Source organism: Chiloscyllium plagiosum, unplaced genomic scaffold (genome assembly GCF_037043375.1).
Source record: "Chiloscyllium plagiosum isolate Xiang-an unplaced genomic scaffold, Cpla_swu_hap1 HiC_scaffold_32, whole genome shotgun sequence".
Classification (NCBI taxonomy): Eukaryota; Metazoa; Chordata; class Chondrichthyes; order Orectolobiformes; family Hemiscylliidae; genus Chiloscyllium; species Chiloscyllium plagiosum.
This window is the reverse complement of record NW_028270170.1, coordinates 12,448,737-12,464,937: the sequence shown is the minus strand read 5'-3', so window position 1 is coordinate 12,464,937 and position 16,201 is coordinate 12,448,737. Positions and strand designations below refer to the sequence as shown.

The 16,201-nt window shown below is 38.9% G+C and overlaps 1 protein-coding gene across 1 annotated transcript in view; it reads left to right on the top strand.

The window, feature by feature from the left end:
* The first annotated feature begins 3,115 nt into the window (after positions 1-3,115).
* med24 (mediator complex subunit 24) overlaps positions 3,116-16,201 on the top strand; it is an 87,511-nt gene continuing 74,425 nt past the window's right edge. Inside the window, exons 1-5 of the mRNA XM_087977796.1 lie at positions 3,116-3,192; positions 6,736-6,865; positions 7,916-7,998; positions 10,153-10,191; positions 13,664-13,737. Coding sequence (XP_087833922.1) covers positions 6,736-6,865; positions 7,916-7,998; positions 10,153-10,191; positions 13,664-13,737 — 326 coding nt within the window. The 5' untranslated portion in view covers positions 3,116-3,192. The remainder of the gene's footprint in view (positions 3,193-6,735; positions 6,866-7,915; positions 7,999-10,152; positions 10,192-13,663; positions 13,738-16,201) is intronic.

The window sequence follows — 16,201 nt, the reverse complement described above, 5'->3', positions numbered from 1 at the left end:
TTTTTCATGTTTGCTTTTGCTTCTTTTAATAAATACTTTAAATCTGTTCCAGCTTGTTCTCGATCCCTTCATATGTGGGAGAGTTTCTCCCTATCTACTCTGCCCAGGTCTCTCATAATACTGAATATCTCTATCAAATCTCCTTTGTGTTAGGATGATACTTCATATTCTATTACCATGCCAACTTAATGCAGGTGATTACTAATTTTGTGGTAAATTGAAACAGTTGCGTTTTACTGTAAGCTCATTCCACTAAGAGATGTGTTGAAAATAACCCAACTGAATTCACCTAGTACATACGATGGTGAAAGGTTGCGCCCTATATCGTAACCTCTCTTTCAGATACCGAATGTCCCGCAGTCTGATTCTTGCATTTTCTCTCTCTTACTCATGTTCTTCCTGACAGTCTCCGTGGCTTTTTTACTGTAACTTTGCTGGTATTCTGGTTATTGCATTTGCCTCCACCCTCCCAACTCACCTTAGAAAAGCAATGACTATTTCATAATTGGCGCACTGACAGGCTATTTTAAAAATAAGTGCAGAAAATAAATACTTGCATTGATGTAGAGTAAATGGAAGTGCAGTGCTGTTAGAAAATAGGAAATTTGACAGCTGCTATATGCACAACAAAATCCCACAAGAACTCAGGGTCAGAAAGTCAACTGGACTCAACACATAAAACACAGTAGCTATAAAAGCAGATCAGAAGCTAGGAAGACTGAGGAGCAGGAGAATCTACGTTTCGGGCATAAGCCCTTCTTCCCAGCATCAAAGGAACAGGAGAATCGACGTTTCGGGCATAAGCCCTTCTTCCTGGGCTTATGCCCGAAACATCGATTCTCCTGCTCCTTTGATGCTGCCTGACGTGCTGCGCTTTTCCAGCAACACATTTTTAAGCTCTGATCTCCAGCATCTGCAGTCCTCACTTTCTGCTAGGAATACTGAGGCAAGTAACTCACTTCTTGACTCCCCAAAGCCTGTCTGCCATCTACAAGGCATAAGTCAGGAGTAACGGACCACACCCCACTTACTGGGATGAGTGCAGCTCCAACACTCAAAAAGCTTGACACCATCCAGGACAAAGCCACTCACTTGATTGACACTACATCCACAAGCATCCACTCCCTCAAACCTCAGGAGCAGCAGTGTGTATTATCTACAACATGCACTGCAGAAATTCACCAAAGATCCTCAGACAGCACCTTCCTAATCCATGACTACTTCCACAGTGTTCCCCTCTAAGCCACTCACCATCCTGACTTGGAAATGTATTACCATTCCTTCACTGTCACTGGGTCAAAATTCTGAAATTCCCTCCATAATGGCATTGTGGGTCAACCTACAGCAGGTGGACTGCAGCAGTTCAAGAAGGCAGCTCACCACCACCCTCTCAAGAGCAACTAGCGACGGTAATAAATGCTGGCCAGCCAGCGATGCCTGCATCCCATAAAATAAATTTAAACAATGGTGTTCATACCCTGATCATCTATTTTCTTTTGTGATCTTGACTGAGGGACAATTATTTTACATCTACTAGAAGCAACTTCAAATTAATATCTCAACCAAAAAGCAGTGCAAAGAACACCACAAACCATAACACAGCAGTAGGAATTGGCATCACCTTGTCAGAAGCTTCTGCCTTCCCTCATGCCAAAACCTGGATAAAAACAGCTACATGTGCAGGAGAGGAAGATGGCTTAGTGGTATTATCACAGGACTAGTAATGCAGAGACCGAGGTCAATCTTCTGGGGTCAAGGTTGAAATCCAACTACAGCAGCAGGTGGAATTTAATTTCAAATTAATAAAAAAAAGCTAGTCTCAGCAATACCATAAAATAGCTCTAGCAAGCTGGGCAATTCAAAGGCAGTTACAGATGGGCAACAAATGCAAGCCTTGCCAATGATGCCCACATTTCATGAACGATTTTGAAAAATATATATATATCATTACTAGAAGTAATTGCAGGGAGAATTCAGTATCACAAGCCTGATGGGAGTAAAAATAGGCTTCTTTCCCTCTACTCTTAAAGGAACACAGAGGCTGAATTAGCTGACACCAGTCCATCCCTAATGAAATATTACTGTTTTTAAGAGGAAATGGAAAGCTATACCTCTCAAAAAAATAATCAGGATGAGAAGAGAGAAAAAAAAGACAGCAAACTGAAAAGCAAATACTGAATGACCGTAACTTGATTTTTCTTGTAAATAATGTAAATGCATTTTACTGTTGCTAGGACGAAAAATGAAATCAACATATTCTGCAAGAAGCCAATATTATTGAGTTAATGTAAATAGTTCTGAATGTTTAATGGAGAAGGAATAAACCATGGTTTTAATTTCTGGTATTAAAAACCCTCTCATAAATGGATTTAATTACAAATAAAGAGAGAAATCACATTTCTGGGAAAAGGGTGGGGGGAGTAATTGCGATTCAGTGGGTTTAAATGAAATATTATGTACGCTCCCACCCCCCAAAAAAGTAAGCTGACCCCATTTCACGGAAAACGTTGAGCTTAACTGAATCAATAGAACATCTGTCACTGCAGCCAACCTGCAGCAAGGGTGGAGGCGGCAGGGTAACCTGCATTAGAATGGCAATGCTGTAACTGTTTAAAAACTACAATCCAATGAGTCAGAAAAACACAGCAACCCCATGAGGGATGCAAGTGCTCAAGAGGGAATGAGGTATAACCTTTGGATTACAACCAGCATTAATATGCAGCCAAACAAATCATATCATTTCAAGACATATACAAACACCGGCATTTTATGCGTAAGCTTATACCATTCACGTTCACATACGTGCAGACACAAGTATACAGGTATATAATCGTACATTATCTTAAATCTAAATCTCATGGATTTCCAACAGCAGAAGCAGCTTGACTTACCATCTCTGCGCTTCCAAAGCAGGTGACAGGGAGCTGTTCGCGAGGCACTCTGGGAGTTGTGGTTTCCGCTCCCTTCTCTATCCAGCAGCACCGCGGCCGTCCTCAACTACAACTCCCAGGAGGCAGCGCGCCCGACACCACCTCATTGACTCCATTGGTTCGGCCCGCAACGCGTTCGGCCAATTGCCACGGGTGTTGTTGGTGGGTGGCTCTTGGTGGATAATATGGCGGAGTGTTTTGCTTGAGGGGGCTAGTTGTTTCGAGCGGCGCTGAGTTTGGGATTTAGTCAGAAATATTTCAGGTAAAGCACCTTTCATTTGTTGTATGATTCTCATTGTTTTCTTTTTTTGGAGCGAGGTTTGATCTTGTAGCTTGGCTCCTCCTCTAGTTAATTATAAACTGGCATCCACTGCATGGTTAATGGAGGAATGGCTCGCCTGATGAAACATAAACTCACTATAGACTGAGCCCACAAATCAAACATGAACTCAGTGTAGACTGACTCCCTAAAAATCAAACATAAACTCAATAAAGATTGACTCCCCAAATCAAGCATAAGCCCCATATAAACTGACTCCCCAGATCAAACATGAACCCAATATTGACTGGCACTCCAGGTCAAAGGTGAACCCAATGTAGACTGACTCCCCAGATGAAACATGAACTTAATATAGACTGACTGGCCAGATCAAACATAAACTCAATATTAGTCATGATTTGGAGATGCTGGTGTTGGACTGGGGTGTACAAAGTTAAAAATCGCACAACACCAGGTTATAGTCCAACACGTTTAATTGAACGCACACTAGCTTTCGGAGCGTCGCTCCTTCATCAGGTGATATTGGAGGGCTCAATCCTAACACAGAATTTATAGCAAAAATTTACAGTGTGATGTAAGTGAAATTATACATTGAAAAAATTGATTGTCTGTTATGCCTTTCATCTGTTAGAATACCATGGCCGTTTCACTTCTTTCATGTGTAAATCACAAAACCTTTTTTTTAAAAAGTTGCATTCTCAGGTTAGCTGTTAACAATGGTGATAGCTAGACAATATGTTGAAGGTGTTAGCCCCTGTGTTCGCCATGATGTTTATATTGATTCTAATCTAAAAAGTGAGATAAGAGTTTTACATAAATTCATGCAGTTTTTGAGCAAAGTACAATGTAACCCTGCAAGTACAAATTCACCCCACAAAATATGTGTGCATGTGGGTCTTTGTCTGTGTGTGTGTGTGTGTCTGTCTGGGTTGGGGGTTGAGAGTGAGAGAAAGTGTGTGTAGTGAGTGCAGAGTGACTTAAGTCTGTGAGGGGGTGCATGTGTGAGTGTGTGTGTCTGTAAGGGTGTGTGTGAGTGCTTGTGTGCGTGTCTGTGTATATGTGCATCCATGTGTGTGTGTGTGTGTGTATAGGATTATCTGTGTGTGTGTGTGTGGGTGTGTGTGTAGAGTGCAATGGTGGTCACCTGTAATGTGACATGAACCCAAGGACCCAGAGGCATGGTACATTGGGGAAACCGAGCAAAGGCTATGACAACGGATGAATGGGCACCCTACAACAATCAACAGACAAAAGTGTTCCGTCCCATTTGCGGAACACTTCAGTGGTCTAGGACATTTGACCTCGGACCTTCGGGTGACCATCTTCCAAGGTGGACTTCGGGACAGGCAGCAGAGGAAAGTGGCCGAACAGAGGCTGATAGCTCAGTTCGGTACCCATAGGGAGGGCCTCAACCGGGACCTTGGGTTCATGTCACTCTGCAGGTGACCACCATTGCACTATACACACACAGATATTCCTACACACACAGGCACTCACACACACACAGGCACTCACACACACACAGGCACTCCTATACACAAGGACACACATATACACAGACGCGCACACAGACACATACACTCCCACACACACACATACACTCCCACACACACATGCACTCCCTCACACACACACACACACACTTTCTCACACTCTCAACCCCCAACCCAGACAGACACACACACACAGAGACAGACAAAGACCCACATGCACACATATATTTTGTGGGGTGAATTTGTACTTGTAGGGTTACATTGTACTTTGCTCAAAAACTGCATGAATTCATGTAAAACTCCGTTATCTTTCTTTTTAGATTAGAATCAATCTAAACATCATGATATAGACAGAGAACACAGGGGCTAACACCTTCAACATATTGTCTAGCTATCACCATTGTTAACAGCTAACCTGAGAATGCAACTTTTTAAAAAAAAGGTTTTGTGATTTACACATGAAAGAAGTGAAACTGTCATGGTATTCTAACAGATGAAAGGCTTAACAGACAATCAATTTTTCAATGTATAATTTCAGTTATATCACACTGTAAATTTTTGCTATAAATTCTGTGTTAAGATTGAGTCCTCCACTACCACCTGATGAAGGAGCGACGCTCTGAAAGCTAGTGTGCTTCCAATTAAACCTGTTGGACTATAAGCTGGTGTTGTGTGATTTTTAACTTTATAAACTCAATATAGACTGACTGGCCAGATCAAGCATGAACTCAATACAGACTGATACCCCAGATTAAACTTGAACCCAATATAGACTGACTCCCAGATCAAACTTGAACTCCATATGAAGTGACTCCCCAAACCAACACGAACTCAATATAGACCTACTCCTCAGATTAAGTATGAACTCAGTATGGACTGTAGCCTCCATTCAACCTTGAACTCACTATAAGTTAGTACCCCAGACCAAATGTGATCTCACTATATACAGACACCCCAGATCAAGAAAAACTCTAGCTTGTGCATGACTAATTATTGATCAACACCTAACAGTTACGATCATTTTATCAAATCTAACTGGGAAAAGCCTTTCATCTCAAACCTATTATCACTTAAAGAAACTGACATCTCAAATCACAGCTAGCCTTTTACTCGCAAATCAGGTGACATATAGTGAACTTAGTACTACATGGTAAAGCCAACAACAAAGTCACCATCCTCTCTTTTCAGTTGTGCTGGAGCTAATCATAAACTATCACACCAATCTAACAATAGCTTAATTGCGCAGTAGTTAGTTACAGATTGGAATGCACATTTTTACACCAAATTTTCCATTTGTCAACTATCAATACGTTGCCTGTAGATATCATCTTCTACTTTAAAGAAGTCCCAAGGCATTTTTCAGAATCTTAATGAGAAAAAGATGATGAACCATAGAAGGAGAGGCTGAAGGAGATGATGAGTGCTTGGCAAAAGAGATGGACATCATGGAAAGCAGCTGGAACATAAGTGTTTTGCTATATATGAAGTTGAGTTGCATTTTTAAAAAGACCAGTCACTGACTATTTTAAGCAGGGGTCAGTGTGGACCAGGGGAAGGAATAGATCATTAGACATAGTACTGATTGCTCAAATGGGCAATCGACCATTGCTATCTCTTTTGTTGTAAATTGTTAGAGATTCAGTTTGTTTCTACAGTTAGTAGTATGTTACGTATTTTGCATCTCAAGAGATTCTTTGGGCTAAACCAAAATTTGGAAGGAAAGCATTTCTAAATACTGCTTGATGTTATCCCAAGTTCATTTGAAATGACTATTTCAGCCATCCACAAATGAGCTTTAGTGAATTTGACATCTGCATTAATGAAGTTTTTGCAGTCAGAAATGTTTTTTATTCTGACCAAATCATCACATGGTTGTATTACACAAAACCTTGCTGCTTTGATTTTTTGTTTTGAGAGTCTCTGACATCTTGATTGTTCTGATGGCATTGCCATAATGCGTAATGTCATAATAATATTAGCATGGTAAACCTGATTATTTTTATTCTCCTTTTGCTTGTCCTGGCATTAACAGATGAAGGTGGTGAACCTGAGGCAGGCCATTCTTCAGGCCTGGAAGGAGCGATGGACAGACTATCAATGGGCCATAAATATGAAAAAGCTTTTTCCAAAGGGTCCCACATGGGATCTCCTAGGACTCTCAGGTGAGTTATTCAATGGCTTGACATCTGTTTCTAAGCTTTGGAGATGTGATTAATTGGTTGTTTAAAACAGAAAAACAACAGCTAAGTCATGAATGAGTCTTGTAATACTTTAAAATAAATTTAGGAAATAACTCATTCCACTGTTTCATTAACCTGTTAACAGTTTTATCTGATTGATGAAGTAAAAAAAAGGTACTGATCAGATATCCAGAGCTAAACTGATTAGACAAGGTATAAGAAAAAAATATCCTAACTGTCTTGCTCACAAAAAGCAGAATATGCTTGAAGCACGCATGCAGGCAAATGGTGTATGTGGAGAGAGCATGCAATTAATGTTGCTGTGTAAATCCTTTTCAGTTTTCTCGTCAATGATATTTTAATTATGAGCTATTAGGAATTGCCTTCGTACTCAATAATCAAACAGATATGTTTGTTCTTATCAGAGTGTTTATCCCAAACTTTCTTATCAGTTTATTTCCCAGGTCCACAGACATATTGGCTACTGTCTCAAGAGCACCAACTGTCTTGTTCATTTTATTCAAGTTCATTGTTAATGCATGGATCTAAGCAATGAACTTCTGCAAATCTTTTTACTAGTCCCACTGAAGCTTCAGTGATGTCTACCCAGTTTCAGGCAGCTGTATTAATTAGGGATTGAGATAGAGTAAATATTACAGATAATTTGAATGAAGAAACTTTCTCCCTCCTTTCCAACTGAGGGCACAGAGGCAAATAGTATGATTTTCACTGCTATAGGCTAACACAGCACAGTCTAATCACACCTGAGATTTTTCTATCGTTTTGGTCAGTATACACGGTAAGAGTACATTTAATAGAACTATAATAGGAGGAATGTCTATTTCAACCATCTTCAGTTTAATATTTTAGCACTGCAATTTGGCTAGATGAATTGGAGTTCTCATATTTTAACTGGGAGAAACAATCACTGCCAGGTTTTAGTATTACAGGGCACTCAGTATTGTTAACTACTATCAGGGTGCTTTGGTTCACAGAATAAAATTGTTCTGATCTTGTTTCAATTTTCTCTAGATCATCTCCTGGAACAGGCCTTGGTTGGCCCATCCCCCAATCCTCTGATTATGTCTTACTTGAAGTATGCTATTAGTTCACAGGTAATGTGATTCAAAAGTCTATAAATCACTGTGCCCAACCTTTTGGCTGAGAGTTACATGTGGTTCCCGAAATCTGGTATTTGGCTCTTAACATCCAGACAACCCGATCCTGTTTACACTTGTTTTCCCTTAGTTATTGTGCAAACTTTGCAAGTGGGAATCTGTCCTTTTGTGCTCTTACTTCTTTGCATTGAAGCAGTGCACCAGTAACTAGTGGTCTCTTCAAACTGAGATAAAAGAAATTAAATGGGACCTTGCATATAAACTTTATATTTCTGTCCATAAAACGTCATGGTAAATAGCTAAATGGCCTACAAAGTAAAATGTGGTGATCTCTACGCTGGCTAGCACTACCTTCCCAGAATGAAATCATATCATTTATTGTAAATTTTGCTTCAGTAGGAAAATTCATTGGATATGCAATTTCAATATTTAAAAGATCATCTACCATTATTTAACATTTGGGGTTTGTCCAAAGCTCTTGAAAAATATCTGATCATTGATCATATTTTTTTGTGTTCAATTAGGCTGTTTTTAACATTTTCTTTTACAATCTGTAACTTTATTCCACTTTTCCCGTGCTTAATGCAAGAACTGTGGTTCCTATTAATATAAAAGATGTGTTTAGCTGTGGTGGGGATTCTTGTGGGTGTAGTAGTAGTGTCCTTAGCTCTGAGCCAAAAGTCCTGGATTCAAATCCCACCTGCTCCAGGCGTGTGTCATCACAACTCTGAACAGGTTGATTAAAAATATCTATTTTGCTGCATTCATGTTTCAGATGAATGTCAGCCTACAACTTCTGAAAGCAACAGCAGGAAATTGTAGGAATTTTGCATGCCTTTTGCAACCTTCCTTTCATTTTTCTACCATCTGGAAGGTCCGTATGTTATTTGTTGAATGTCATCACATTACACATTAAGTGTGAGGAAACGGAAACTAAATTCCAGTCATGCTGTCTTGTAAGTTTCTCTTTAAATTATGTTCTCATTCATTTTATTTGAAATTATTTTCTCCTCGTTTCATTCCATTTGGTATTGTTGGCCTGATATTTGAAATTACATGGTTTGCATCTACAATGTGCTTGACAAGCATGAGTTTTTTACCTCTAGAAGGGGCAATTATGTAGCATCCAGTGAGATAAACGTTGAGAGACTATCTTTTTAATTCCATTTAAACGTGTGAGTATAGTTTGATATTGATTGGTAGTATAGAATATGAGTATTGCTGAAAAAAAAAAGACATTGTTGAAGTTCTTGTCTTGCACTTGTTGGGGCAGGTGTAAGAATTACAACTTTTAAATCAAGCAATAATTTTTCCTGAAACACAAACAGAAATTGCTGAGGATACTCAGCTGATATGGCAGCTCTGTGGAAAGAAGGCACTTTTGACATTTCGAGTTCAGTGATCCTTCTTTAGAACTGACAGTAGCTGAAAGACTTCACTAAAGACATTTTTTACTGCATGTGCTGATTGATTGGCAAGTTAACTTATTAGTCAAGGCACTGCATGGAGAATGCACCAGGGAACTATTGTCCCCCACACTTTTATTCAATTCAAGAAGGTGCAAAGTCTAGACATGACCCTTTTCCCTGCAGAAGCTAGGTACCCTGTGTATGAGTATATGTTGCCACCAGCAAGCAAAAATGAGCAATATTCTGAGCCCAACTGATAATCTTAAATTGGTTTTTAGTACAATGCTTAGCATATAGCTTGTTCAGTAGGTGCTGTCCATTCAATGAATCACATTTAAGGTGTTGAATCAAATGTTCTGAGTTTTGCAGATACAGGCTGATTAAGTATGGTTAAAGACAAAAACAGAAATTGCTTGATAAGCTCAGCAGGTCTGCAGCAAGTGTGGAGAGAAATCAGAATTGACATTTTGGGTCAAGTGACTCTTTTTCAGAATATTCTGAGCCCACATGTAGCCACTTACCCCACTGACTAGAACTGAAATTCATATATCATATTGCAAATTTCTATGGTAAGCAGAAAATCACTTTTCTTGACAGCAGCATTCTGTTGGTGGAAAATACCACTTGTGTTGCCTTGACATAGCAGCAGTGTGAAATGGTTAGCTTAACCTGTATCTATCAAAATGTCATTGTGTTCAGAAAACCTATGATTTGAGTCTCTGATTTTCTTCCAATTTTACAGATGGTGTCTTATGCAAGTGTCATGTCTGCTATTGCAAAGGTCTGTATTTAAACAAATTGAGCAATTTTAGAATGCAAAAATCTGCTGCATTATCTGATGCATGATTTCAAAGAGTTCCTTTGATGTGTATGATGGGAGTCAGTACTGTTCCTTTTGCTCTATTCTCTTATGCACTCTCTCCCATCTTCTCTTTTAATCATTATCTCTACTCATGTCTCATGATCTGATATGAAGACAAATGTTAGCTGACAAAATTAGACCTGATTTAGGTTTTGGCAATAGTACTGTTAATTACACTTGGAATATTTGTTCTGAGATAACTATCCAGCTGCAGAACGTGGTGTTATTGTCAATGGCTGTAGTAAAAAAAACATGGGTGCAGCTACCAGCACAATGTCCAACCACACCCGATATGAGTAAAAAGCAATATAATTTGTGTTTTAAAGGACAAGATGAATAGGAATGTCAAGTCTGATTAACATGATTACATTTTTTGAGCAGGTAGCAAGGATATTGATGAGGACAGTGCATTTAATGTAATCTACTTATCTTTAACAAAGCTTTTGTTATGGGAGCCACAAGGGTGATGTTCACAAGCAAAAGTAAATACAAAGGCAAAGTGGCAATTTGTATCCAAAATTGGCTCAGATGTACCAAGAAAAGAATTATGGCATGTACTTTGATGACTGGAATACTGTTTCCAGTGGTTTCTGCAAGATTCAGTATTAATCCTTTCCTTTGTATCTGTGGTTTGATCGAGAATGATTAAGAAATTTGCAGGCGATAGTAAAATTGGCTGTGGATTCAGTACTGAAGAAGAAAACTGTAGTCTGTAGGAAGGCATAGAGTCATAGAGATGTACAACATGGAAACAGACCCTTCGGTCCAACCCGTCCATGCTGACCAGATATCCCAACCCAATCTAGTCCCACCTGCCAGCACTTGGTCCATTTCCCTCCAAACCCTTCCTATTCATATACCCATCCAAATGTCTTTTAAATGTTGCAATTGTACCAGCCTCCACCACTTCCTTTGGCAGCTCATTCCCTACCCGTACCACCCTCTGCATGGAAAAAGTTGCCCATTAGGTATCTTTGATATCTTTCCCCTCTCACCCTAAACCTATGCCCTCTAGTTCTGGACTCCCCGACCCCAGGGAAAAGACTTTGTCTATTTATCCTATCCATGCCCCTCATAATTTTGTAAACCTCTATAAGGTCACCCCTCAGCCTCCGACGCTCCAGGGAAAACAGCCCTAGCAGCCTCTCCCTATAGCTCAAATCCTCCAACTCTGGAAACATCCTTGTAGATCTTTTCTGAACCCTTTCAAGTTTCACAACATCTTTCCGATAGGAAGGAGACCAGAATTGCACGCAATATTCCAACTATAGTGGCCTAACCAATGTCCTGTACAGCCGCAACATGACCTCCCAACTCCTGTACTCAACACTCTGACCTATAAAAGAAAGCATACCAAACGCCTCTTTCACCATCCTATCTACCTGCAAGGAGCTATGAACCTGCACTCCATGGTCTCTTTGTTCAGCAACACTCCCTAGGACCTTACCATTAAGTGTATAAGTCCTGCTAAGATTTGCTTTCCCAAAATGCAGCAGCTCGCTAAGGTTCCCCGTAGGAGACTGATTAGCAAAGTTAGATCTCACGGAATACAGGGAGAACTAGCCATTTAGATACAGAACTGGCTCAAAGGTAGAAGACAGAGGGTGGTGGTGGAGGCCTGGACTGGAGGCCTGTGACCAAGGATCGGTGCTGCGTCCTCTATTTTTTTGTCATTTATATAAATGATTTGGATGCAAGCATAAGAGCTGCAGTTAGTAAGTTTGCAGATAACACCAAAATTGGAGGTGTAGTGAACAGCAAAGAGGGTTACCTCAGATTACAGCAGCTTCTTGACCAGATGGGCCATAGGGCTGAGAAGTGGCAGATGGAATTTAATTCAGATTAGTTAGGTATTGGCAAATGGAATTCAGCCTGGGACAGTGTGAGGTAGTGCATTTGAGAAGGCAAACAAGCCAGGGAAGATAGAATGAATAAACATTGAGAAGTGTAGAGAAATAAGAAGGACTTGGAGTATAGCGTACATGGAATTTCCTGAAGATGGTTGAACAGGTTGGTAAGAATGTCAAGAAGACATATGACCTATTAGCTTTTATTAACAAATACAGAATATGAGAGCAGTGAAGTTATTTTAGAAACAAAAAACACATTAGTTAGGTCACAGCTGAAGCACTGTGAATGATTCTGGTCAGTGCACTATAGGAAGTATGTGTGTGTATTAAAGAGGGGACAGAGGTGGTGCCTAAGCAGGAAAATGGTAGTATTGACAAATAATGATAGGCTTGGTTTGTTCTATTTAGAACCGAAGAAATTTAGGGGAGACCTAAAAGAATTATGAGGTGCCAGGATAGAATAGATCGAGGTCCTATGACTTTCAAAGGTGCTATGACCTTCAAAGCTACGGACTAAGAGCTGGAAAGTGGGATTAGTCCGGATGGCCCCTAGTCAGCCAGTATGACTAATGATGTCTTTCTGTCCTGTAAATTTCTATGATTCTCCAATAAATTTCACACTTTGAGAAATGCTCTAATTTTCTTGTCTTTTTCACACTTCCACTTCATTGCTCACCAGGCATGTGTTTATGCACAAATACACACTTCTGCCATACTAATTTCACTTATTCACCCATGCTATTCACCAGTTTTCACCTCCATTCCCATTTTTAAAAAAACCTGTGTGTGGTGATGAAATCAATGAATTGTCTTTCCATTACAAGCCATCTTACCTAATTGTTGATGAGCATGAAATACTCTTCTTAGAAATTACATATATTCCTCTAATGGGGATTGTTTTAATTGTAATTTCTACTGACGGATTTACAAGCAAGGCATGCATCTGTTTCCTCTGACAGTGGTCAACAGTGTTCCCTCTTAAACCTGCATAAGGTTTAAAAATGTATCACAAAGTGATCCAAGTTGACCACACAATGTATCTTTCTTTGACATCACGAGGAGGTGGTGTATTGATAGTGTCACTAGACTAGTAATTTGAGGTGGGCAATAAATGTTGGTCTGAGCAGCAATGCTTACATCCCATTAATGGATATTTTAAAACTGTGCTGAAATGTTGTTGAAGTGCACATGTAACTAACTAATTTGCAAGTAGCAAATCAAATGTCAGCATATTTATTGCTGATGTTCTAATTTTTTCTGTTGTTACTTTCTAAAGGAAAGATAATTACTCTCCTTTTCTTATCCTCTATTTGAACATCAAGTGAGCAAACATGCAAGTCTAAATTAATTTGAATCGGTGAAACCAAACAGCATAGCTTTTTATTTGAGTAGTTTTGTTTGTTTTTCAGCTCACAAGTAAAATGAACATCCTTCTGAATATCTAATGTCTTTCTTACTTATTCCAAGAGCCATCTGCATTATATGTTTTTGAAGATTGCTATATTTAGATTCAATAAACATTTTGAAAATTTCTATTTCAGTTTGAAGATTACTCCAGGGAACTGTGTGTTAAAGCTCTTCTGGAATTAATGGACATGTTTTGTGATCGGCTCAGGTCAGTCATGGTCCATGCATTTATGTCCTTTTCCACAGTTGCAGTACTCCTCTGTGCTTTCAGCACAATTTACAAAGTATCATAGAGAAAACAGACAAGTGCTCAGTACAACTGACACTTGGGATTAAACAGCTAAGCTATGAGGAGAGATCAAAAAACCTGAAAATGTTTGTGTTAGAGAAAAGGAAGTGCAGTGGAAACCTGATGCACGATTCTTTGTGCTAGAGATAATGTGAAATGTAATATTATATGTGATATAAAAACAAAAATTTTAAGTGCAAGATAGAGGCACAAGCTCAGAAGAGGGTATATGATCAGACAGTTGAATTTAACTGCTTTGCACTCACACTTGTATTTGTGGAACATAAAATGCAATGGAAGAGTAAAAGCAGGTAGCACTGGAAAACTTTTGTTTTGTAAAATAATCAGTATTTTCAAGGAAAGAATAAGTCTTTTGGCCATTGATGCTCCTTTTCCATTTACAAATTATGGTACACTATCTTTTAATCCCAATTCCCAGTCTTTCTCCATGTACCTTAGTATATTTACCTTTGAGTAGACATCTATCTCACTTTTAAATGCCAAAATTAATTCTGTAATGAAGTGTTCTGGGGTAGTGTTACACATCACCATCAATCCTACGTGAAGAATTTGATTTTTCAATTCTACAAATCTTGTCCCTTATTCTGCATTTCTTGAAATCTGCTTAATTCATTTTGAACACCTCAGTGAAATTGCTCTTTAAGCTGTTCAAGTTCAGGAAATATAACTCAAATTTATCTCTTCTCTTGTGATAGCTAAGTCACTCCATCTTATAATCCAACAACAACTTCACAAGACTTCCTTTGAAACCAACATTACTAGAGTAGGGTACACCGAACTGATTATAATAGTTAAAGTTCGGTATATCCAGTCCTATGTAATTTTAATAGTGCAGCCTGTTCTGCTGTACCGCGGTAGTTGTGTTCTTATGTGACCTTATGTTATAGAAAATTGCACAATAGAAATAACAGGCCCTATGGGAAAAACAGGGTTAGGGATGAACCACCAAAAATATCAGTAAGAATTGAGACAAAAATAGTAGTTAGTCTAACACAAATGATAGCACAGTCTAAGTAAATGTTAAAATCATATAAATTAATGAATTAATACAATAAATTTAACACTTTAAGGATTTCTGAGTTTGCTGAGTTGCAATACGTATTCAGACAGGGGCTGAGGGCCATCATCAGCATCATCATTGCTTTCAGGTGCAGTTCTGGGTACAGGGTTACAACGAAAGAAAATATTCAGTCCACAAGTGAATGGCTGTGGGTCATTGCCCTCGGACAATGGTTAGAAAACATTTGCCCCATCATCCAACCTCTTTTTCTTGACCTTTCGTAAATTGAACTTAAGGTAATAGGGGATGTACAGAAGGTAACTGGGGATGGAATCGCAAAATAGCCAATGAGAGTTCACGTTTAAAAAAATGATTCCCAATTCATCAATTGCATTACGGCAAAATCAGATTGAAGAAATGTATGATATAGGAGAACAACCTGTACTTCCTTGTTTGTATATTTCATATCTCTTCTGATATAGTCTAGGTCATATCTGACTTCTGATTGTTTTTTGCGCATGCTTATTTACATAATAGCTTACATATTGTCTTGCCATCTGCCATTTCTGAATCCAAAGTATATTACTTCATACTTCATTAGAGTAATCTGTAATTTGCACTTTTTTTGCCAGTTTGTTTTCTGCATGCTTTGCACTTTTCCTTTTTTTAAAAAAAATCACATGAAATACTCTAGCTTCATACTCGGTTGAATTGAACGACAGAAGAGAGTCTTTCTTACTTTGAATTTGCCTAGATGAGTGACTTCATTACTTTCCACCCACAAAATTGATGTTCAGACCATTTTATTGGTGTGCGACTGTTTCTCCATCTAAGTGTGGTGGTGTGACATATAATCATTGCAATGTATGCTTTTTACATAGTCTTCTGCCTGTATCCAGTGTTCACATCATTCTCCACAGAAGTCAATTTACCCAGTAAGTTGAAAACTGAAAATGCATTGGTCAGTCAGCATCTGTGAAGACAATAAAACAAATTATGCTGCTTTATGTGTTCACACTTCGGCAGACAGTGATAAGAGGTAGAAGCCAAAAACATCGTAGCTTCTGTTTTCTTCTTCATACCCATCTCTGTATTTCTAGAATTTGTCTTTTGCTTCAAATTTCCATTGTTGCACATTTAACGTATTAATTTTCAGCTGACCAGGTATAAACTTTTGACAGACTTCGAAATTGACATAATTCCCTACAATGCCTATACTATTGGAATAAAAGCAGAAAGTGCTGCAGAAACACAGCAGGTCTGGCAGAATATGAGTCTTATGACTCTTCTTTGAAAGAGGAAGAAGAAAAGTTATAAGACTCAAAACATGTATTCTGCAGAAGGGTCACTGGACCCGAAATG